Consider the following 25301-nt stretch of genomic DNA (forward strand, 5'->3'; position numbering starts at 1 on the left):
ATAAATCTAGAAACAACGTTGATAGGGAATGCTATATTGGGCCTTGTGTGAGACAAGTAGTTCAAACCGCTAACCATACTTCTAAAATACCTCGCATTCGCCATTCTGGTGCCATCATTAGTTACGATTGTCTCATTCACATTCATGGGAGTTGGAGCTGTTTTACAGTTTAACATATTGAACATTTTCAACAAATCAATAGCATATTTTCTTTGAGAAATAAAAATCCCATCTGCACTTTGGTTCACCTCCAAATCAAGAAAATAATGCAACAAACTCAAATCTGACATCTCAAATTTTTTCATCATGCAAGACTTAAATTCCTCAACAGGAGACTCACAAGACCCCATATAAATTATGTCATCAACATAAAGACACACCACCAAAAATTCAGAGTTACCTCACTTCTTCACATAAAGCGTTGGCTCATTTTTACTCTTTTCAAATCCATTCTCCTAAAAGTAGGAGTCGATCTTGCTATACCACGCTCGCAGGGCTTGCTTTAGGCCATATAAAGCCTTCATTAACCTGTAAATTTTGTTGTCATTGCCACTAACAAAACCTTTAGGTTGAGAAACATACACCTCTTCTTCTAGTTCTCCATTCAAAAAGGCGGATTTAACATCAAACTGGTACACAACCCAATTTAATTGTACAGCCAAGACTAGAAAGGTTCTCACTGTTTCAAAGCGAGCAACCGGAGAAAGGGTTTTTCGAAGTCAACACCTTGTTGCTGAGAATGCCCTTTCACCACAAACCGAGCTTTGTGTTTCTGTATAATACCGTCAGCATGATACTTTGTTCTGTACACCCACTTGAGCCCAATAACATTCTTGCCTTCTGGTAGATTGATCAACTCCCAAGTTTCATTTCTTTCAATAGCCGACATCTCTTCTTTCATTGCATCCTACCAAACTTAACCTTCTACAGCTTCATCATAACAAGTGGGGTCAGAAACATACAAAGCAAACCTACATGAAGCATAAATATCCCTCAATGATCAGAATTTTTTTGGAGGTGTTTCACTAGAAGAACTTGAAGATGAGGACTGCAAGCTTGCTGGAGTAGATGCGCTACTGTTGCTGGAGGGAGATGAGTGAATGGTTGAGATGCTACTATCAGCATATGGACTAGCTGGTTCTGGAGGTTCTATCACAGAGGTTATACTAGCATCTTCTGTAATTTGAGGTGTTGTAGGTGTTGCATTGTCGTTGTTCTAGGCCCAAGTTTCTTCTTCATTGAATTTAACATCCCTGCTTATAATTACTTTGCCACTCACAGGGTTATACAACCTATATGCTTTGGATTAAGGGCTATAGCCAACAAAAATGCATTTTTTTGATTTTTCATCACGTTTGTTGCGGGTTGGAGAAGTAACTAAGGCATAGGCTATACAACCAAAAATTTTTAAGTGGCTTACCCGCGGCTTCCTACCCTTCCAAGTTTCATATGGGGTCCGGTTCATGACAGCCTTTGATTTTTCATCATGCTTCTTGCCATTTCAACTATCGTTCGATTCTTCCGCTCAGCCACACCATTTTGCTCCGGTGTGTACGGTGCTGTCAACTCCCTATGAATGTCATTTTCCTCACAGAAAACATTAAATTCATTAGAGGTAAATTCACCACCCCTATCGGAACGAAGCGCCTTTATACAACGCCCACTTTGCTTCTCCACTAATGCTTTGAATTTCTTGAAAGTTTCAAAAGTTTCTGATTTGAGTTTCAAGAAATACACCCAACTCATGCGGCTGTAATCATCAGTAAATAACAAAAAATATCTGCTTCCACCAAATGATTCAATACTCATTGGACCACACACATCAGCATGTACTAATTCAAGACAATTAGAAGCCCTCCATAACTTGTCTACAAGAAATGAATTTCTACTTTGTTTCCCATAAACACAACCTTCACAAAAATCAAGACCATCAATTTTCGGCAACCCAACAACCATATGTTTTTGAGCCAACAATTTCAGCCCTTTCACATTTAAATGCCCATAAAGCAAATGCCATATTTTTGCATCACTAGCTCTAGCAATCAAGGCACAATTTCTTACTTCAGATACTTCTAACGAAAACATTTTATTTTGTGCCATAGGAATGCTAACTATTATATGGCCTGTTTTCTTATCTTGGACAGAACAACAACCATCATTAAACAAAATAGAGTATTCACCATTCATCAATTGCCCAACACTCAACAAATTATGAGCTAAATTAGGAACATATTGCACATCATGGAGGAGTTTTTCATTACCTTGTGAGGTTTTGATGGCAATTGTACCTTTCCCTTCAACTTGCATCTGCTTGTTTCCGAGTCGAAATTCGCTTTTTTGTGACTCGTCAAATTCTTTAAAAAGAGACTTTGTTCCAGACATATGGTTGGAGCATCCACTATCCAAAAACCACACTCCATTGGAAGCATTATCAATAGGAGAATGAGCCATGAATAGCTTGCTCTCCTCTTCAACTTTCTCTATAAAATTGGCTTGCTTCTGCTCATCTCTCTGCTTGGTCCAACAATCTACTTCTTTGTGACCCAATTTCTTGCAATATTAGCATTGGATAGTGCTTTTGTGTTGGCGTTGATCACCAAATTGGCCTCTTCATCTACTGGCACCGCGACCTCGACCACAAAAACCACCTCTGCCCTGTCCCCGGCCTCCTAAATTTTCTGACTTTCCCTTGTAAGAAACTCCCCCTTAACATGAAAAGCCTTCTCCCTAACCTTTTCATAGGATCTACTCAGCCTAACTTCATGGGCTAACAGAGAACTCATTAATTCATCAAAAGTATAAGTAGATAAGTCCTTAGACTCTTCAATTGCAGCAACTACATGATCGAATTTTGAGGTTAAGCTCCTCAAAACCTTACAACAGTTTCATTACTAACACTTTCACCATATGACTTCATATGATTAACAATCCCAGACACCTTAGATAAAAATATTTGCACAGATTCTTTTTCTTTCATGGCCAATGTTTCAAAATTACAATGAAGGGTCTATAATTTTACAGTAATTACCTTCTTGTCACCCAAAAATTCTTGCTTTAGAATCTCCCATGCTTGAGTGGAGGTGCTAGTTGCTGCAATTCTTGGAAAAATTTCTTCATCAAGGACCTGTTGAATGAGGAATAGAGCCTTTGCATCCTTTTTACGGGTTTCTCGCAACCGTTGATCGGGCTCGGCCGGATTTGTGTCTTCAAATCCCTTCTCCACCAGGTCCCACAGCTCTTGAGACTTGAACATGGTCTTCATTTTGAGGCTCCATAAGTGATAATTTTTCCCTTTAAAAGACTGGAATTAGAGGCAGAGCTGATGAAGTGGTTCCGTTGCTTGCCATGGCGGAATTTCTCTCTTCTCAGTTTTATGTTTGCCTCACTGTGTTTCACTCAATTGGGATTCTCTCACTCTTTTTCTCTTACTTTACCCTTTGCTCAGATAAAGACCCAACTTGGCTCTCGTACCAAAAAAATTGTTGGGAAGTTGAAATTTTTTATGTTGAAAACAAAGCCACTACCATTTCTATTCACTTGAAAAGCAATGCTAGGGGTCCAAATAAATAGACTTAAAGCAAAACTAACCTTAACTAAAAATAAGCAATTAAACTAGAAAGTGGATAAACATGGTCCACTAACTCAAAATAATGCCTACCAATTAGGAAGTAAATCACCCACTAAGTACTAAGTACTCATTATCAAGAAGTGATGCTTCCACTGAGTACAAGTTGCAATATATAAACAGGTATTGATACAATGTGCATGTTGGGTGCAACTCATCTGATAGACTGCCTTGCGTGGCTGGGGCGTCAAATTGAAGATGGGCCATTATAAACACAAGAGTTGGAGCCTTGATCTTCGATTTGATAGAACAGATTCGGTAGATAAAGAGTACGTACTTTAAGGGGAAAAACTCTCCTAGCAGGTGCTCCTCATGGCTGCTGTACTTTTCTTTCTTCTAATTTCGGTGTTTTCTTCACTAGCAGGTGCTCAACAAAGATCATCTCACAACATAAGTTTGGGCTCCTCCCTCTCCACCACCAATACCTCATCGTGGCTCTCACCTTCTGGCCGATTTGCTTTTGGATTTTACTCATACGGCAATGGCTTTGCTTTTGCTGTTGGAATTTGGTTTGCTGAAATCCACCAGAAGACTGTCGTTTGGACAGCGAACAGACAAGACCCGCCGGTGCCAGGAAATACTACGTTACGCTTGACAACTGATGGTGCGCTCATCTTGCAATCCGCCCAAGGCCAAACCATCAAATCCATCACTAATAGTAACCAATCTGTCTCTTACGCTTCTCTGCTCGACTCTGGCAACTTTGTTCTCTGTAATTCAAGAGGAGAGGTTATATGGCAAAGCTTCAACTATCCGACGGACACTCTTTTGCCTGGTCAGCGTCTGCCGGCCGGAGCAGATATTATCTCTAGCGTCTCACAAACCGATCACTCCAATGGAAGTTTTCGTCTCCTCATGCAGCTGGATGGATACCTGGTGCAGTACCCCGTAGACGCTCCATTCACGGAGCCTTACGCTTACTGGGCTTCGGGTCCTGAATCTGCCCAACAGCACGTTAGTTTGAATTTTGACAGTGATGGCCACCTCTGCTTGCTCAGCAGCACCAGTGTCAACATAAAAAATGTAACAAACGGTGGATTTGCTACCGGGAAGACGATGGTTTACCGCATGACGATCGATGCCGACGGGATCTTACGGCTCTATACGACTAGTTTGGATAGAAATAGCAGTGATTGGTCAATTGTATGGAATTCAACGAACGATTACTGTGTTCCCAAAGGGCTGTGCGGCATAAATGCATATTGTATTCTCGTGGATTCAAAAGCTGATTGCCAATGTCTACCTGGTTACGATTTCATTAACAAAAATCAACAGACTTGGGGCTGCGCGAGGAATTTTAGTGCAGAGAGTTGTGGAACCCAGAACCAAAACATCGAGTACAACATGCTTCCTTTGGACCATACCACATGGGTAGATGAACCGTATACTACCTTATGGTCCATTACCACTGAAGAAGATTGCAGAAACGCCTGTTTGAAGGACTGCAGCTGTGAAGCTGTAACTTTTAATCAACAATGCAAAAAACAGATGCTTCCGTTGAGATATGGGAGAAGCAGTGTTAATGGTGATCAGTCGACCATGGTTTATGTTAAGGCAGGAAGCAGAAGCAAAATAAATGGCACCAGCACCAGAAACAAGGACATTCTAATAATAATCGGAGTGGTACCATTGGCATTCATTGTGCTAGTGTTTTCTGTTGTTTTTAGTTATAGGAACCGCGTTGGGGCGTATAAGAGGATCCTAGAACAAAGAAATATAGAATTAACCGAGGAGATCGCTTTAAGATCGTTTACATTCGCTGAGATCCAAAAAATTACACAAGGTTTCAAGGAAGAGGTGGGCAAGGGAGGTTTTGGAACAGTTTTCAAAGGAACTTTACCAGATGGCGACAACCAGAAGATGGTCGCTGTCAAGAGACTGCATAACATGTTGGACGGAGAGAAGGAGTTTCGGACTGAGATGCGTGTGATTGCCAAAACCCATCATAGAAACTTAGTTCGATTGGTTGGTTACTGCTACGATGGCTCTAATATGCTTCTGGTGTACGAGTACATGAGCAATGGATCACTTGCAAATTTACTCTTTACGGAGGAAAGACAACTACATTGGCATGATAGGGTGGGAATTGCTTTAAGCATAGCTAGAGGCCTTCGATATTTGCATGATGAATGCGAGAGCCAAATCATCCACTGCGATATAAAGCCTGAAAACAAACTCATGGACGAGTTGGACTGTCCAAAGATCGCTGATTTTGGAGTGTCGAAGCTGTTGAAGCCAGACCAAATTCATACCTTTACAGGACTCAGAGGGACAACGGGATATCTGGCGCCGGAATGGTTAGGGAACAATCCCATAACAGTTAAGGCAGATGTCTTCAGCTTTGGGGTTGTGTTGTTAGAACTAGTATGTCGTTGTCGCAGAGTGGATCATAATGCTCCTGAGGATGAGATTGATCTTAAGTATTGGGTCAACGACTGTTAGACAGTTTTGTATGCCCTTAACTTCAATCTAATTTGATGTAATTTTGACATTTAGTGTAAATAAATAAAGTGCATGTTTGATTCATGTTGTGTGGTACGATTCTGTGTAAGACCCTAAAACTGGAGACTTAATGAGACTCGTGTTAGTTTTAAATGTTCGCAGTCATTGGATAAGTCTAGAAAGATTTATCCTGCCAAGGCTGATACTGGTGTGCTACCAACTGTTGGGGTGGCTTGTCTCAGTCGCCAGGGTGAGACCCAAGGCACATGTAGTGTAGGATTACTTGAACCCTTGAACCGGATCGGATTTCCAGTATTGCCCTGGACCTTGGAGATAGATGGGCAAAACTGGAAAGTTACACCTGATCCCTAGACTCAATTATGATACTTCACTAGGTGTTGGATTTGGCTGCCTTTGATATGTCAATCAGTGAGATCCTTAGCGGGGATCAAAACCTAGGTATGATGAGTCAGTCTGAGAATTCATTTGAGTGGGTGATCATAGTGACAGGATCAGCCCATTTGTCGGACAAAGGTAATGATTGGGAATGCACTCTCTGATGGAAACCAAACTGACGACAATTGATTTCAATCGTTGGAATTTTGTTTTGCAAAATTTATATATATAGGGTATATAGATAATTTCGGTTTCAAATTGTTTGCAAATGGTTTTAATTCCCGGGATCCATGTGAGTAGAGATTGCAGCACTATTCCTTGCAATTGAGGGAGAGGTCATCTCTTGTCGGGCAGTGCTTGATCATTATGGGCTGAGAGGTTAAGTGTAAGACCATTTAGGATAATACCTGATGGGCTAATCTTGCACTTACCCACAGTCCTTGGGTTTTTATATGTTGGGCCCATAGGGTCCATATGATGGGCTCAAGAGTTCATTGGGCTTTCCAGTGAATTCAGCTAGGCCTTGTAATAAAGGCTAGGCCGAACCCATATGGCTGGTGTGTAGATCAATGCTTGGGTCCCACGCCATACAAAGAAGCCCAATTGGGCAGTAGTTTGGAAACTTATTGAGCACTTATTACTTAATGGGCCTAGAGCCCATTTCGAACTGGGCTGATATGATCACCCACTTATGGGGCGGATCTAAGATTAGGGTTAGCAAAAGGATTATGCTTTTAACCTAATCCACTCTTAGAGACCAAATTCAAATCAGATTTGAATTTGGTAATCTCCTAATAAAACCAGGAGTAAGCGAACCTAATCTACAGATAAGATTAAGAAGAGTCCTGATCCAAATACTGATTTGGATAAGGGCAACTCCTGATATGATTAGGAGGCTTTCTTAATCATTAAGCTAGAGGAGGAAAACCCTAATTCCAATTACCTGAATTCGAACCCTAGGAGCTTTTCAAGAGAACTCTCTTGATTTTGGAAAAAGTATCTCAAAAACCCTAAAGAAGAAATAACAGCTCGCCACTTTCTTCTCTAGCACTCTCCTCTAGCAGTAGCCACCAACCCTTTTGTCAGTTCGAGAGGATCAAGAATCGTTCTTGGTTGTTCGTCTGTTGCTCATTGTTTTCCAGAGGGTCCTTGTGAAGGATTCGGTGTGAGGAACGCACCCTGCTGGTTCTGTTCCACAGTTGTTGTGTCATCTTCAGCAGGAGCGGATCTTAGTGTCTTCTTTGGGTGTGAACACCAACTTTGGGAGATATTGCTTATCTGGATCAGGTATAATTCCTCCATTGTCTTTTGGTTCAGATCTAATTCGATTATGGTTCAAGTAGGATCCTTGAATATTGTATTCTAAATTTAGGGAATATAATTCCCAGTTTGAAGAAATGTAGGAAATTTTTGAAATTCACCCACCCATTCCACAACCTTTTTGGCGTCCATACGATGAGTCCTACCATTCTTTCAATGACTGTTTCAAGGCTGGTGAGTTGCAGAAACTGGTTGGTAATCAAGTGGTAGATGAGGAAAGATTGGAAAGGATGGTCAGAGTGGGCCTCTTGTGCCTCCATGACGAGCCAATACTTCGGCCATCCATGACAAAAGTGATATCGATGTTGGAAGGGACTGCTGATATACTAGATGCTCCTAGTCCCTCTGCTTCTTTTCTAAGTGATATCCATCTAAACCATGCCGGATTGGAGAGTAACCAGGACTCAAACACGGAGGAAATAAATCGAAGGTAATTAAGGATCCTGTTAGATTGTACCCTGTTTGTAATTTGATCCAGTTTTTGCAATTTCACTTTTATATCCCAAGGTCTGTTTGTAATCAACGAAATGATTAGAGAGAAGTCATCTCCCTCTAGTTTTCTCCCAAAGGGTTTGTTAGACTGAAAACCCATTAAGACATTACAAGATAGATCTTCTTGTAATACGGCTGCCCATCTTTTGGCGTCCAGAGGTTTATATATTGAGTTGTTTGGATGGCAACCTTTGTAGGTTGGAGCTGAGGAAGGGAAGGTGGATTGCTTCTGCTTTGGAGAAATCTAAGTTAGGTTTAGGTATAGTGTGTTGGAGTCTTTGTTTTGTTTTGTTGTTAGTTCGTTGGTCCGATATCAATAATTATAGTTTTCTCTATAGGAAGTTATAGTTTTTGAAAAGGATATTCCAAAATATTAGAGCTGTTGTTCCTTGATGCCACGGAGGGTTTTAGTTTTAAATCTTGATGTAGCTGGCTACAATTTTTTGTTCTGATACCAAAAAAAATTGTTGGGGAATAGAAATGTGATGGGCAAAATCAATGAAAAAACAAGTATTATAGAAACAAGTATTGAGAAGCAAACATTCGCGCGGTTGTGGGTTTTACTTCAAACATTCAGGTTACAAGATGGAAAAGGATTTATTTTAATAAAGCTATCTAAAACATTCACCTCAAGACCCATGGTAGATGAATAAAACAACAGGATTAAAAGACTAAAGAAAATTATAAATTATCCAAATTTTTAAATTTTCAAGAATTGCTTTGGACCATCCAATATATTTTAGAGATGAATCTTAACTGTGAATTGATGCTAAATTCATGAACAAGATGCGATTTATAGGAGGCTATAATTCAAAATTCTGCAATAAGCTTTTTTTCTTATATATATAACTTAAAAGAAAAAGGTTCTACGGCCTATTACTGGCATTTACGAAATGAAATCTTTCTTTTATATAACCTAATGTATCTATATACATATAGATAACCTATATATATAGATGTATATATATTAATGTCTTTAACCATTGGACGACAGGTCTTTGTCTTTAACCATGTGAGGTGTAAAAACCCATCAACTAATCCCATCAACTAACCAATGGTTTTTTTGCTTTAATTTAAACAGGTCTTTAACCATTGGGTTCCCAACTTTAACCATTGGACGAAGGGTCCTTAACAACCATGTGAGGTGTAAAAACCCATCAACTAGTCCCATCGACCAATGGTTTTTTGCTCTAATTTTTGTGCACATATTTTGCTTTAACTTAAAATATTTAAGTTTATTAACTTAAATGCGCATAGCCCCAATTGGAACGATTCGCACTTATATTTTATATTTTTATTTCATTTATATGTATGGAATTTGTTTTTTTTTTTTTTTTTTTTACTCTAACTGCGGTAGATGTGTAGTATGTTATGATTCTTCCATCAATTAAGTCAATATAATTTAAATCTTAAATTGTAGCAAGTTAATTATATTAATTAATTTCACTTAACTTTATCATAAGTGGTGGTTACAAAAAACTATAGCATAAGCCGTAACCAAAAAAAAATATTCAACACAAGTCATTTCAACAAAGAAGAAGATGTGATTCTATTAATTTAACAATTTTATTATTTTGTTCTTATACTTTTTTATTATTCCCTGTATTTTTAATGTTATATTAACATCCTTAAAATATTTTTTATGATTTTTATTATTTTTTAATGTGATCAATAGAAGATGTGATTTTTTCATTTTTCTATTTTTATCTTTGTTAAAATATTTTTAATTTAATAAAAGTGGACTTAAATCAATTAATTAATTTATACTTTTTAATATTCTTTCTATTATTACTAATAACTTGACTTTGATATCTTTTCATTATTTTCTATTTTTTATCTTTGTTAAAATATATTTAATTTAATCAAGTTTACTTGGATCAATTAACTAATTTATATTACACATGGATCAAAATGGAGAGGGGATATAAAGAGACAAAGAGAAAGAGAGAGGGGGTATGTGGGACACACTAAACCGATGGAGCCGGGTGTCAAGAGAGAGAAATGTGTCATGTGGGAATTGATGGGGCTTGGTGTTAGGGGAGAGAGTAAGGGGGTTGTGTGGGACTTGATGGGGCCTGATGTTAAAGAGAGAGGGGTTGTGTGGGACCTGATGGGGCCCGGTGTTAGAGAGAGGGGTTGTGTGGAACCCAAGGTTCAATATTTTTATTTATTTTTAGTTTTTTAATCTATTTCAGAGGATCTGATTTAAGGTCCATCCACCCTCTGAACAGGTTGGGACCTCGAAACACCTCTTATAGGAGGTATCGGAAAGCCCCCGATGTTAGACAGTGTATGTCCTTAGCTTCAATCAGCATGATGTACATTATGACATTTATTGTAAATGAATAAAGTACATATTTGATTCATGTTATTATAATGTGTTTCTGTGTAATACCCTTAAACTAGACACATATGAGACTCATGTTAGTTTAGAATCTTTATAGCCGTTGGATAGATCTGAGGAGATTTATCCTGCCAAGGCTGACACTAGTGTACTGCCAAGTTAATTGGAGTAGCTTGTTTCAGCTTCGAAAGTGAGACCTGAGGTACATGTAGTGTAAGTTTTCTTGAAACCCTAAATCGGACCAAAATTCCAGTATTGCCCTGGACCTTGGAGATAGATGGGCAAAACTGAAATGTTACACCTGACCCCTAGACTCAATTATGATATTGCACTAGGTATCGGATTGGGTTGTTTTTGATATGCCAATCAGTGAGATTTTTAAAGGGGTCAAAACCTGGGTATGTTGGGATAGTCTAAGAATTCATTTGAGTGGGTAATCATAGTGACAAAGATCAGTCCCTTTGTCGAACAAAGTGAATGATCGAGGATGCACTATCTTTGATGAAAACCTAAACTATCGGTAGTTTATTTCAATCGTTGAAATTTGTTTTGCAAAATATATTTATATAGAGAGATATATATGGTTTCAAAATGTTTGCAAAATGTTTTAATTCCCGGGATCCATGTGAGTAGAGAGTATAGCATTGTACTTTACAACCGAGTGAGATGTCCTCTCTTGTCAGGTAGTGTTTGATCATTATGGACTGAGAGGTTAAGTGTAAGACCATTGAGGGTTATACTTAATGAGCTAATCTTGTATCTGCCCACAGTCATTGGGCATTCATAAGATGGCTGGACCCAAGGACCATTTAGTGTAAATGTTGGGCCCATTAAGAGCCCATAGTGATGGACTCAGGGGTTCACTGTATTCAATAGTGAATTCGGCCAAGCCTTGTAACAGAGGCTAGGCTAAACTCATGTGGCTGATGTGTAGATCAATAATAGGGTCTCACGCTATACAAAGAGAGCCAAGCTAGCTAGCATTAAAGTGGAAGTGAGCCCGAAAGCTTAATGGGCATAAAAGCCCATTTTGAACTGGATTAATTAGATTAATTAAATAGGGGTGGATCAGAGATTTGGATCAACAGATAAGATAAGGGATTATCCTTATCCACTTAAAGAATCCAGATCCAAATAAATATTTGAATCAAAGGAAATCTTAATTTGATTAGGAAGGCTGATCTTTATCTGTAAATAAGATAAGAGATTATCCTTATCACTTAAAGAGTTCAGAAAATTTGGATTAAGAAACTTCTAATAGGATTAGAAAATTCTCTCTTTAAGGCTATAAATAAGAGAGCATGGCGAACCTCCAAAGACACATTCACTGAATAAGGAGAGAAGACAAAACAGTTAGATTGCTCTTGCCTTCTGCTCTTTTTCTTCTTGGTCTTGCCGCCCCACCCTGTTTGATCTCTAGTTCTTGGATTCGATCAAAATTGGATCTTGATATTGTTTCTTGCGAGAAGAAACAATCTAGAAGCTGTGCTCATTATCCCATTTGATTCTTGCTAAAAAATCATTAGTTCTTAATGAAGAATTACCTGTTGATCCTGTCTCACCCTAAGTTGTGTCATCTTCAGTGGAAGGAGGAATTGGTACTCTCTTTGGGCGTAAACACCTACGTTGGGAGGAGCATTCTTCCGTAGATTCCATATTATGTATATCCCTCTCTCATTTTGGTTTCAGATTTGGTTTGGTTTGATTACAAGAACGAACCTTGAAAATGCAATTTTCTAAATTGAGAATAAGATTCCCAAATGAGAATAAAGAAATTTTTGAAATTTCGCCCAATCTTTCTACAGGGTTCAACCATCCATATGATGGATCTCCCATCCCTTAACTCGATACAATACATATCGGGTGATATTTTGAACCTTGATGAAACCTAATAGTGTATGATGTTAAAGAGGGAGAAGTTGTGTGAGCCTGATGGGACCCATTGTTAGGGAGAGAGAAAGAGAGATAGAGAAAGAAAAGGTTATGTGGGACCCAATGTTAGAGAGAAAGAAGCGTTGTGTGCAACCTGATGGTGCTCTATATATGTTAGCGAGAAAGAGGGGTTGTGTGAAACCTAATGGGGTCTGATGTTAAAGAGAGGGTTGTGTGGGACCTGGTGAGGCCCAATGTCATTAGAGAGAGAAAGAAAGGGGTTATGTGAGACTCAATGTCATAATGGGAAAGAGAGAGAAAGTGTGAATGTGTGAGTGATTAAAAATGACAAATAAGAACTAGCGAGATACAATGACCAATTGACACTACCCAATATTTTTCAAAAAACCCACACAGGATATTGACATATGAGATGGGTCTTATGTGAATCATTGCCTTACCTAAAAGGATAGTTTTCTCGATCTACCTCTATCTGTGTCAAATTAATTCTTGTTTGTCTTATAGAGTAGTAGACTATACAAGCCTAACAAGAATCGTTTTTGTTGAAGCTATTGAATCGATGGGCTTTAATTTCAAATAGTTGAAAGACACGATTCAACTGGTTTGTCCTGTCTCCTAATAAACTACAAGAAAAATGGTCTAAGCTAATGGTCTCAAAACCGTTGATTTAAACCTAAAGACCGCTGGCTTAGGTCGGAAAAACTGCCGCCTTTGCTTGCCGGCCCAAGGCAGCACAAAGTTCTCTAAAGCGGTGTTTCTTTTTGGACTGCCAAATTTGCATAATTAAGGTGGCGGTGATGACCGCCGCCCTAGGTCCTATTTGACCACCACGTCAGTGATTGCAAAACATCTCAAACTTATTCCAGTGGCCGCTTTTGGTTTTATCAACAGCAACGCTCGCAGACATTGACCACTGCCTTAGGTCCTGTGACACCAAGTTTCATCTTATTTATACCAGCCAACGAATAATGACGGACGGTAACAACCTTTTTCTTTTAAAAAAAATTATATGCATACTTAATTTCAGCATTTTTGGTACTTGATTTTTTCTAATGATTCAATATTTTAATACTACTTAATACGAATCCTACGACAACTGATACATGAAAATATAAATAAAAAATGTAATTTAAAACATCTATAATTTAAAAATTAATTATATTAAAAAGTCCAAAATAAATTATTCAAATACAATATCCAATTGACATATTAACAATACAAGAGCATAAAAATTTTTCAAATTCTCCAATAATATCCAATTGACATATTAACAACAATTTTCATTCAATAGATGTTTTAAAATCATAATAAATTTCGCTATAGATCAAACAAATACCTTGATGGCCTCTTGGATGAAAAGAACAACTATATATTAACATGATAAAAAGCCCCCCTCATGCCAAGCGATCTCCTATGCTTGATTGATATATTAATTTCTGAGAAGAAATGGATTGAGGAACACCCATCCCAAGCTTTTCCTTTTAAACTCATTTCTTCTCCTAGCTCACTGCCAGAAGCTTGTGGATGAAATTTTGGAGGTATATCTAGAAGGATTCAACATGGATTCCTTGAAAAAGTTGTTTTTTGTGAGATATGGTTATCCTTTGGATCATCAAACTGCCAAAAACTAGTAGTCTTATTATAGAACATGTCAGGATTCAAAGATCATAATGTAGAAAAGATGATGCAAATGAAGATAATGGTGATAGAAGCAAAGCTTAACCACAAATGCCCACCGTTGCATGTCTACTCTCTCTCTCTCTCTCTCTCAAATAATCATAAGATATAAGTTGAACTTGGTAAACATAAAATGAAATTTCTTAATCTGTTGTTGTATTCTAATATAAATAGAACATACATATCAACAATATAATCCAAATATTCATTTGGCCTAGAATATTATATTCAAAATCAAACCTGAATTTGACCACCATGATGTCATAATAAAGAAGAAAAGTATTTCAATATCAACCAAAAATTTGACCCAGATGCAGCCCTATTGACACCTTCAAATTCAGGATGGACCGCTGTCCAATGCACTAATAATGACGCAATATCAACAATTGTATGGATGAAAAAATTCACTTTTACACAAAATAGATAAGGTAAAAAAAAACTGTAGTTCAGATTTCTCATCTTGCTGTAGAAAACATAGATAAGGTAAAAAAACTCAATCCAACCTTAGTAGAATCTCAATTTTGGGGAGATCTCTTAAAGTAAACAAATTGTCTTTTTCTTGCAGCCAAGCAGTACATTAGAACGCAAGTTTTAGCTGGATTCTTGGAAGCACGTGTTCAATTGAAACCATTCCTGCAACAAGAAGATATTCAACCACTTACAGTTAGCTATGTTTCTTATACCTTTTCATCCATTTTTTGATGTACAAACAGATGCGAAATTAGATTTGTGTTTCCATCACCATTAAGGTAGAAACAACAATAGTACCAGATACAAACCTTGATCATCCTTGTTTTATTTGGTGTATAGTTCTCTAGGATGGGAACAACCAATTCATGGTTCCCAGATCTCTGATCCAAGTGAACAATCAATCCATGTCTGCCTATAAATTTAAAAAAACAAGAACACCGTGCCAACTTATTGTGTCATTCATTGAAGCATATAGCATTCAATTATTTTGTATCCAAGTAATGGAATTTCATTATGTGATGCAAGAGACATTTAAATGAACCTAAAGTTTTCTATCATGATCTCTTTTCACCTTATTATTCAACCATGCATATGTAATCAGCTGCTTAATATCTGATTCTGGAACACCTTCAGCTATGATGGCCACAACTCTAATGGTTGGTTGTTTCAAAGAAGACATTATGGAAGCAACAACACTGTAGCAAGCAAAACAGTTATAGGAAGACTATTCTAATTTATCAATATTGGGTTTAGTGGTTGAAATTTATTCATTTTCCTTCAATAAAGTAAAAACAAGCAATGAAGTTCAAATATACTGAAACTTTGCTTACAAATTGAAGGAAAACTTCACACTTGGGAATGGTGCAATTCTTTGAAGGCAAGAGGTATGGATTTTTTCCTCACAAAGAAAACTTGATTTGACAAATAAAAATGTAAGAACAAGGTATAATAAACATTTGACATTTTATTTTATAATATAGTTTAATTGATTTAACAGAAAAAAGAGGTAGGGCTTCTAGAGTTTAAAGCCTCCTGCAATAAATCAATATTACTTAGATGAAAAGAGTACTGAAACCCCAACAAAGAATAATGTACCTCATGCTCAATGATTGGGTAACCACAGGAATGACAGCAAAAGCACTCTAGGTTCCAAAAAGCTTGTATGCATCCTAAGTATTTGCCACAACCCATTTCATGGTTGCAACCACTACGGTATTTGAGAGGAATATGCATATATGAACTGCCATAACCAATCAAGACAAATGTCAAGAAATTTATCTCTGGGAAATCCCATAAGTTGTTTATAAGATTGTGAGTTATTGCCTAGTTGAATCAAGTCCATAACTTGATAAGCCATGAACTTTGTTGACTGTTCATCTCCAAGGTTGTCATCTGGAGTCTGTGTCAATGTGGCTCAATGCTTGGAGGGTAAATGGCAAGAACAGGAGAGACAAATTCGTTGGACTACGGTTCCTTTGGCAGTAATTTGGGCTGTTGGATTAGAGAGAAACAATAGGGTGTTTCAATCAAAGGGTCATCCTGTTGGATATGCTATTAACACCTCTTTTGATTTTAATAGGACTTGGCTGCAATGTGTCTTTCTATTAGTAATTCTTTCTTTTTTTATTGGTCCTACCCAAGGCCCCTGGCATATTGACTTAGTTTGCCATCTAGGTCTTCATCATTGTTTGTGTGTCTTCTTTATCTTGAAGAAATCCCAAATATTGAATAGGGTGAGGGAGTGTTTGTAAGGGTCAAATACTAAATTTACCAATATGCCTTTTCAAGTCATCAGCGAGAGAAAGTGCAACTGCATGGTCCAACTCTTCATGCTCAGGTCTGGAATGATTTGGAAGTTTATAGGTGTAGCACCTTCAAGAGAAAGGAATAAGACTAGTACTGGATGAGTTAATTGAGTAAATTTGTTCTCTTTGAATCGACCACCAATCTATTCTATACATATAAAGAATTTCAGGGGTTTCCAGTTAGGGGTGGGGAGGTTGGCACTAACAGCAGCTAATGATTATAAGGGAAAGACATTTTGTCCTCAATCCAACCATGCCAAAGGATACAATAGCTTCACAAATCCTTATAACGAATACTGAGATCAACCCTAAGGAAGATGATAGAAACGAAAACATAGAGGGAAGGAAATAAAAGTTAACTTAGTCAAATAAGTTTTGCATACCTTAATGAACAAGCCGTAGATCAGTTTGGAACATGAAATAGAAACGAATTACTAGAGCACTAAATTTTATAGCTTCAATAGGGCATGTGTATATAGATGTGATTCAAGATTTAAAAGGATAGGGAGAAAACCCTATTACCGACTATTCTCATAATACAATTATTATCCCCAAAATACAACTATTAGATGAGGAAAAACGATCAATTGGAAGAGGGTTAGAGAATTACCTTCTCTTGGTTGAACTATTAGATAAGGAAAAGGATTGATGTTGGAGCTTTATCAAACGATCGATTCACAAAAATATTGGAACCTTCTCAAGCTTGCAATGCCGATTTTTCACTCGTTCTCGGGCATTTTCTCAATCAATCATTCTCATCCGAATGATGATCATATAGAGCCATCACAAACAAGAGAAGTAGCAAACGTCTTTTTCCCTTTGATCGATCTCTTGAATTCCCTCTCTCAAAGTATTATGCCAAAAGCTATATTCGCTCTTGGATTCCTCTCTTTGGACTCGAACACGGGAACAAATAGCATAAGGTGAGAAGGAGAAGACGGGGTTCCCTCTATTTGGAACTTTGCTTTTGGTTGATATGTTGATTCGAATGCACTACGTTTGGACCGGTTTAAATCTGGTTTAAAGTTATAAATGAATGGGTTTGGACTAGTTCAAATGTGATTCAAAGTTATAAACGATGGAAAGACTGTCTGCTGTCCGGCACGAGTTTTGATTTTGGAGGTGGGGGTCTTTCCAAACCTTCTACCTTAGCGTTTTCTATGGCATCAGTCTTAGACTGCCGGTTCTAAATTGCCGGCTTAGAAGGTTTTTCTTATAGTGTAACCACTTGATATAACTAATTGCCTGTTTGGCAAGTCTTTTCCGGAATATATGTTATAAGATCTGCCGGTTAAAAGATAGGGTGAGTTTTTACAAATAAATTTTGGAAAACTAAAGACTATTTGGTTAAAAAATTTTATATAGATCTCACAAATGACCATAAAAACTAGAAGACCATATGGTAACTAAATGTCTTGTGTGTGAGTCAATTAATCTTTCATTTAATACGTAGGACCCACATACCATTGGTGAATATGTATGTAGGGTCTACACATTTTACAAGGCGAGTCCGACATTCTATTGGTGGACATGCAGTGGGGTCCATATGTCGATATATATGTGGGGTCTACATACATTTTACAAGGTGGGCCCGATATACCATTGGTGACTATGCATGTGGAGTCCATGTATGGACATGCATGTGGGGCCCACATGCATTTTTCAAGATGGGCCCCACATGCTATTGATGGACATGCATGTGGATCCATGTGTGGACATGTATGGGGGCCTAAATACATTTTTGAAGATGGGCCCTACATACAATTGGTGGATATGTATGTAGAGTGCATGTGTGGACATGCATGTGGGGCCCACATACATTTTGCAAGGTGGGCCCCACATATCATTGGTGGACATGCATGTAGGGTTCATGTGTAGACATGTATGTGGGGCCCACATACATTTTACAAGGTGGGCCCCACATTCCATTGGTGGATATGCATGTGAGTCCATGTGTGGACATGTGTGGGGCCCACATATATTTTACAAGGTGGGTCCCACATACCATTGGTAGGTCCCACTTACACATTCAAATAGATCTTGTGGAAAGATTAACCCATTTTCTCCCAAACGTGTGCATCGTGCCACACGTTCGAAGAAGGCAGGGTGCTAAAATACTATAAAAGTTTCATTTGAAGCTTCTTGAAAAAGCCCAAATTCGGGCTTCTGGCATCTTTTATGGTTTGGAGCTTTTCCCTAATAGATCTTTCTATTGCCAAACAGAAAAAGCCAGAATTCAAGCTTCCAGACTTCTAAACAGCTTGAAATCCGCACGGAAAGACTTGCCAAACACGACCTAAGCTTTTAATATAGTTAATTTGATTATTTATGGTTTAAAAAATATTTTTAAAAATATAATTATTAAGTCTAAAATTAATTAACAAAATATTTAAAAAATTCATTAAATGAATTTAAGTTATTTGACATAATTCAATTATCTAAATCAATTTAATTTATTTGACATAATTCAATCACATAAAATTAATTACTTTATTTATTTAATTTTAGGTTGGAGTTCCATGTATTTTATGACTAGAGTGGAGCGTTATTATTAGTTACATAGTCTACTAAATAGCTATTGTGTTCAACTAAGACTATCATTGTTTTGGTTGGACAATATGTGATCAAAATGGAGAAAGAGAGGGTTGTTTTGGGCAGAGAGGGATTATGTGGGACCCGATAGGGCCTAGTATTAGCAAAGAGAGGTTGTATATGTTTTATTTTTTAAGAATTTAAAATTTTTTATTTTAATGAAAACTATTTATTTTTTTATTTAAAAGGACAGTTTATTTTTCTTTTTGTAATGACTTTCAATCTTACAAATCTTGAATAAAACGATTTATTTGAAAATTATTTATCATTTTTTTTATCAGCATTAAAGGGATGCCTTCTATCATCCCAAACCTTTAAATTTTGAAATGTTTGCATGTGTCTCACCTTTAAATTTTGAAGTGTAGTTGGGTTTTATTGGAACTTGGAAGGATCCCGATACAACGTCTAGACTGGGCATTGAAAGAACGTGCAACAATTATTGAGTCTCTGCCTCAATTATGATCAATAATAGTCTGAGTCGTCTAAGATTGAACCTCGGTTGAATAAAGAAAATTTTTCATTACAAGAAAAGAGACTCCAATTTTAAATGGGTTCTTATGCATACATTTTATGAAAAGGGTTCACAGTGAAGTGTAGGGATGGCAAACAGGGAGGGTTTGGGGAGCGTTACTGGGGAGTCAGGAATTTTCCGTTGGAGGGGTCAAGTTAAACAAAAAAGAAAAAAAAAAAGAAATAGGGAGTAAAAGAGGTAATGTTTGGAGAAAAATGGCTTGAAAGTTTGAATCTACTATTAATTTTTTAAAACTGTATATATTAATTTTAGGAGTTGGAGAAGCATTAGAGAGGGATCTTTTACATTTTAACTACTCAAATTTTGGAGGGGCAAAGGACCCCACCAATATACTTGGCTCCACCCCTGTTTTCCACCTTCTTAAGCCTCCCAACCCTTATCCTCTTCAAAACTCATTGTGGATTGGATTTTAAGAATTCAAGCACTCTTCCGCATTTGAAAATGCAAAATCCTTTTCAATCCTACTCTTTCTGCATTTGAGGGTGAGGTGGGCTGGATTGATGGGGTTGGGTCTAGAACCTTGCATCTAATTCTAATTATTTTCTGTTATATATAAACAATAAATAAGTAAAATAACATAAACAACAAAATTCTCAATTATTTGATTAAAACATGCAAAAACATATAAACTATCAATTATTATTCATATAAAATTCAAAATATTATTAAATATAAAACATAATACATAAGTTCATATACCTTCCAACAATATGCAGAGGAGGGTTCGATTTAGCCTATGACTTCAAAATCTAGTTTTCAAGCAGAAACAAACCTAACTAGGAATTGCAATGGGGTGGGGCACCCCCTCCCCCTCCCCCGCCCCATGGCTAAAATCCCCTAACCCGTCCCCACCCCGTCTCCGATATCGAGGTAAAGATTCAACCCCCATCCCAGCCCTGTCGGGTATGGGGAATCCCCAACATGTCCTCGCCCCACAACCATTGAACTTGGGGACGGGTAATCCTCGATATATGCCCACCCCAATGACTGTATTACTCCAAAAGCACATGCTGCCATGCAAGAACAAGGCAATTTCTTTTATGCCGAAAGAACACGGAACACCCCTCCAAAAGAAATGTATCTCTTCTTTTATGCTGTCAATTTCTCACTAAACTTTTCTACAATCAATCCTATAACTTATCCAATCTTGAGTTGGATCCAAGATGAGCCTAATATGTATGAACTGTTCAAGCTCCAACTCCTCAACATTGATCACAGGCAGCCTACTCTTTTCTGCATTGTTACTATAATGAGTTAACGTTTGTTAAATAGGCATATTACTACTTCTTTTTTGTGAGACTCAAAGTATATTCCATTACCAAGTAAAAAAAAAAAAATAGAAGTGAACAAGATTCCTTAAGACTAATTCCGATCTTCTTTTCCTATATAAAAAGAATACATAACACATCGAACTTCATCAACCAACATTCACGCATAAAGCTATGGATAAGGCAAGAGTACCAGGAAGAAGCATAAACATTACTTTACATAAGATAACTCATTATGTACATTCTAACTTCAACCGGAAACAACAAGGATGACTGTATTACTCCAAAAGATTGACTATATTACTCCAAAAGGAATCTTTAGCTGGAAACATCAAGCAACATTTAAGAGATTCTTTTGAAATAGGTCCATTTGGAGAGAATGATTGTATTACTCTAAGTTTTCTTTCTCAATGTCTATATCCACACTGAATAGAGAACATCTATTTGTACTTTCTGTCTGTAGACTGATACGATTCTTGCAATCCCATTGCCTAACCGAGAGGGTCTGACCTTCTTCAAAAATGGGACTTCTGTAAAACTTAATAAATCCAATGGACACTATGAATTGGCATTTCCTTTGATAGAAACCACTGAGATGTTATAGACATCTTGACTCTACAAAAGAGGTAATCATAGAAAAGCTTCAAGATGTATTCATCTTCGATTCCCTCTCACTTATCCAAACAGGGGATTTGAGGGATTACTCTGCTAGTATCAAACTATAAGCTAATGAGTAATGAGATACAACTTGACCAACTAAAATGCAACAACTGATGCCAGACTTCTATCTTCTTACTCTCATCCATCAAATTGTAAGTTTGCAAGCGATGTCAGAAATTACAAACACTATTATAGGGAGAAACACAATTACAAAGGGAGAAACTCAATGGATGAACGGAGAGAGGAAAAATGATAGATATGGTGGTTCCTCTGTAATTGGTCACTATTGCTATGACAATGGTGGCGGTGCCCGGCGGTCGACAGATGAATGGAGAGAGGAAGAATGATAGATACAGGCATACAATGGTTCCTCTATAACTAGTCACTACTGCTACGACAACGGTAGCGCTCGGTGGTCAGTAGATGAACAGAGAGAGGAAGAATGATATATGATAGTTCTTCTATAACTGGTCACTGCTGCTACAATAGTCGATGGTTCCTCTTCTCTAGCAGTCGGCAGTTCCTCTTCTTTGGTAGTCAGCAAACAAAGTCTTGAATTGTAATTTGCGAAGGAAGAGAAGAGTCAATGACTGAAGAGAAACAAAACCAAAAGTCCAAACTCCAAAACCTAACTTACCTATTACCTATATATAAAAGGGTATTTTTGTAATTCATAACTAGGGTCGGGCGGGTTTGGAGATTTATATGTAGACTGCATCCTTGCCCTATCCCCGATCCGGGACAAAAGAAAAGTTCCCGAACCCGACCTGTCCCCATTTATGATCAGGGAAAATCCACCGTGTTCGGGGCGGGTCGAATTGGGGACCCGGTATTGTGGGTAAAATTGCCATCCCTAGACCCAACTAGATGGGTACGGATGGGCATATCCATTAAATAGGATAGAAATTGTCATCCCAATACTCATTTTATATGACCAATCCAAACCTTATCAATAATTCTTTTTTATTCAATAAAAAACTCAATCATAAATGCACAATTTTTCCTTGAGGTTTGGTTTGAGAAGAGTGCAAATACAGATATGAATAAAAACATTATTGATAAATACAATGATGGAACAAATAAAAAAGGTATTAACAAATTTCTTAAACTACCCCTATTGTTTAGCTAATTGACAAACTCTACTCTTACATTTTACAAATTGTCTTGGAGCAGCCCTACTATTTTTAACAATTGTCTAAAACCTCCCCTACTGTTAACTCTCCATCATAAACCGTTTATATGTGACATCACGTGATAGATTTATTTTTCAAAATCTCCTAAAATACCTTTTTATTGGTCTAAAATGCCCTTTTCAGTTTGCACAAGGGTAGGTTGGGTTGGGTTGGGTTGTCTGTTAAGGGGACATGCTGGTTCTGATGTTGAACTAACTCATTGGCGTCAACAGACTCACTCGAGCATTATATAAGTGTGGGTTTTTCCTCTTCATTCTCATCTATTTTTTTATTTGTATTTTCCCAACCCATTCTATATATGTAAAATTTGAATCTCATCACCCATGGAGGAACTGAATCCCCAACCTCTCTCATATTCATCAATCACTCTTTTTCTTCTCCTCCGAGGAGGAACATTTAGTTTTCAATTGCCATTCTAGACGAGGACAAGAAGCTAAAGACATCAAACTATCTCCGGCATATTGAATCCTTGGTGGTTATACCATCCGGCATTGGAAGATCTTGCATTCAAATGCTATAATCGGGGAAGCAATTATCTCTATGCCAATACACTCTTTGCTGGCAAGTGAGAATGTTATCTACTATCTAGTGAGTGCCGACGGTAGTTGTTGAAACGGAGATGAGGAAGAAATTTTAACAAATAAACAAAGTGAGGAACCCAACTCTAGTTCCATTGCCAATGAAGGTGAATGTCTATTGATCTATGTCAATAGGAGTACTGGATCATTGGAAATTGGAAAAAAATCAAAGTTTTTTATGCAATAAAAAAAATAGATGAGAATGAAGAGGAAAAAACCACACTTGTATATTGGTTGGGTGGTCGCTGGTGATCTTCCTTCCCTTCTATGTTTTGTATTGAAAAAAAAAAGTTAAAAAATAAAGTCTTCTTCTACGATCCCATCATTGTGATTGTGAACTCCAACGACATGGATATAGGAAATGGATTGTTCCTATCATTCACTCATGGCACTAAGAACACCACTAAGCTAACAACTTTGATATTGAATTCCAATGGAGGTCTGGACATTGAATCCATTAATTCGCTCAAGTCAGATATGAAGAGGAAGAACATGTTACCTTTAGAGATTCAGATGGACATGAAGGTGAAGGTGAAGATTGGGAGTCTCAAGACTAAGAAGGTCGGGATTAGGGTTTTATGTGACTTGCGGTGGGATTGATGTCCCTATTCCCAAAGGCAAGACTATGTCCTCCATGTCTCTGTCGTCTAATCCGAAATGTAAGGCCAATCTTCAGTTCAACATCTGGAAATGGAGTTTCTAAGTATTAGACACGTAACATCTAGCTAATGCATCAATCCAGTGCATGATAACCCAGCTCATGCCTATCCTTATCTATTCAATACTGAAGTGTTTTGTTAGGACTCAACTACTTATATCTATATATGTAACTCAAACAATTCAATAAAGTTCTCCATTATTTCTTTTCTTGCTTTATCTTTTATGGTATCAGAGCTATAGGTCATCATGGTTAGTAACACCATCTTTGTTTCGACCTCCCCTATTTTAATCCTTCAAACCCAAACTAGGCAACTCTAGATTGGAAGCATGACCACTACAAATTTTGGTTAGCTTGTTACTGTGAAGCTAGATCGGTATAACTATATGTTTTGGAGATCACAAGTTTTGCCATCATTAGATGGTTCAGATCTGATTGGATATGCAAATGAATCACTACCATGTCCACCTCAAAATATTGAATTGGATGGGCAAAAGATTCTCAACCCAAAATACACCTAGTGGTGAAAACAAGACCAACTGTTACTTAGTTAGATGCTATCCACACTCATTGAGAGTGTCCTCGGCCAAGTCATTGGCTGCACCATAACCAGAGCCGTTTGGAGCACTCAGGAAAGATTGTTTTCCTCCCAGTCCAGGGTCAGAGTTACGCAACTTCATGCAGAGTTAATGAACCTGAGGAAAGGCACCATGCCAATGAACAAATATCTATAAAAGGCCAAAAATATTTTGAATAGTCTCTCAATGGCTGGATAACCCATCACTAATCAAGACTTGGTGATTAAAACCTTAACTGGTCTTGGATCAGATTATGAAGCGTTCATCACATCTGTGAGTACTTTATCTGGTTCACTTACTCTTGATGACATTCAAAGCATGCTTTATAATCATGAACTCAGAATGGAAGCCCTGAGGAATAGCACAGATCATACTGTACCAAGTGTCCATGCTACTCAACGTGGACATTAGCAAGGAGGGTCTAGATTCAATAACAACAAAAACAAAGGTCAAGATAATCGACCTAGACAAAATCAACAGAACACTAGTGAAAATAAAAAGATGAATACTAATCTTGGACCATGTCAGGTCTGTGAAAAGAAAAACTACATTACGAAGAATTGTTATTTCAGGTATCACAAAGATGGTGATTCAAATCAAGCTGCAAACTCAATCAATTTTGCTAACATAGATAATGATGGGGGTTGGTATCCAGACTTTGGAGCCACAAACCATCTAACTATAAATCTTGGTAATTTGAAAAGTCACAGTGGGACAATTAAGAATATCGGTCTTCTTGTATAAAGTCTTCTTCACAACCTCTCATTCTTAGAAATG

At 37.5% G+C, this 25301-nt stretch overlaps 2 protein-coding genes across 16 annotated transcripts; one reads left to right on the forward strand and one right to left on the reverse strand.

The window, feature by feature from the left end:
* The first annotated feature begins 3394 nt into the window (after window positions 1-3394).
* Window positions 3395-7988, forward strand: LOC104588874 (G-type lectin S-receptor-like serine/threonine-protein kinase LECRK1). Its single transcript, XM_019196217.2, has one exon. The coding sequence runs from the start codon at window positions 3938-3940 to the stop codon at window positions 6065-6067; it is 2130 nt and encodes a 709-aa protein (XP_019051762.1). The 5' UTR covers window positions 3395-3937; the 3' UTR covers window positions 6068-7988.
* A 5663-nt stretch (window positions 7989-13651) lies between these two features.
* On the reverse strand, window positions 13652-17618 carry LOC104588851 (ATP-citrate synthase beta chain protein 1-like). 15 transcript variants are annotated; one of them, XR_016076411.1, is made up of 6 exons: window positions 17076-17596; window positions 15756-15900; window positions 15491-15571; window positions 15232-15355; window positions 14693-14822; window positions 13652-14079 (listed from the first exon to the last, which is right to left on the reverse strand). XR_016076411.1 is itself a non-coding variant. In XM_088888349.1 (5 exons), exons 2-5 carry the CDS (start codon window positions 15758-15760, stop codon window positions 14781-14783), a joined length of 252 nt encoding a protein of 83 aa, XP_088744475.1. In that variant the 5' UTR covers window positions 15761-15900; window positions 17076-17595; the 3' UTR covers window positions 14319-14780. The 15 variants fall into 15 exon arrangements, 1 of the variants encoding a protein (XP_088744475.1); XR_016076420.1 differs by lacking the exon at window positions 13652-14079 and adding an exon at window positions 14969-15072 and having other exon boundaries at window positions 14319-14822; window positions 17076-17595; XR_016076417.1 differs by lacking the exon at window positions 13652-14079 and adding an exon at window positions 14969-15072 and having other exon boundaries at window positions 14319-14822; window positions 15232-15571; window positions 17076-17595.
* Window positions 17619-25301: the final 7683 nt, after the last annotated feature.

This window comes from Nelumbo nucifera, chromosome 1 (assembly GCF_055504915.1).
Source record: "Nelumbo nucifera cultivar China Antique chromosome 1, China Antique-T2T, whole genome shotgun sequence".
NCBI lineage: Eukaryota > Viridiplantae > Streptophyta > Magnoliopsida > Proteales > Nelumbonaceae > Nelumbo > Nelumbo nucifera.

Bases quoted from the DNA above. Each gene is read 5' to 3' on its own strand.
- LOC104588874 (XM_019196217.2), top strand. From the start codon at position 3,938: ATGGCTGCTGTACTTTTCTTTCTTCTAATTTCGGTGTTTTCTTCACTA.
- LOC104588851 (XM_088888349.1), bottom strand. The intron at 15,356-15,490 runs GTAAGCAAAGTT...TGCTTGCTACAG, and splicing joins GTGAAGTTTTCCTTCAATTT to TGTTGTTGCTTCCATAATGT. The intron at 14,823-15,231 runs GTGAAAAGAGAT...TTCTTGTTGCAG, and splicing joins ATGCATGGTTGAATAATAAG to GAATGGTTTCAATTGAACAC.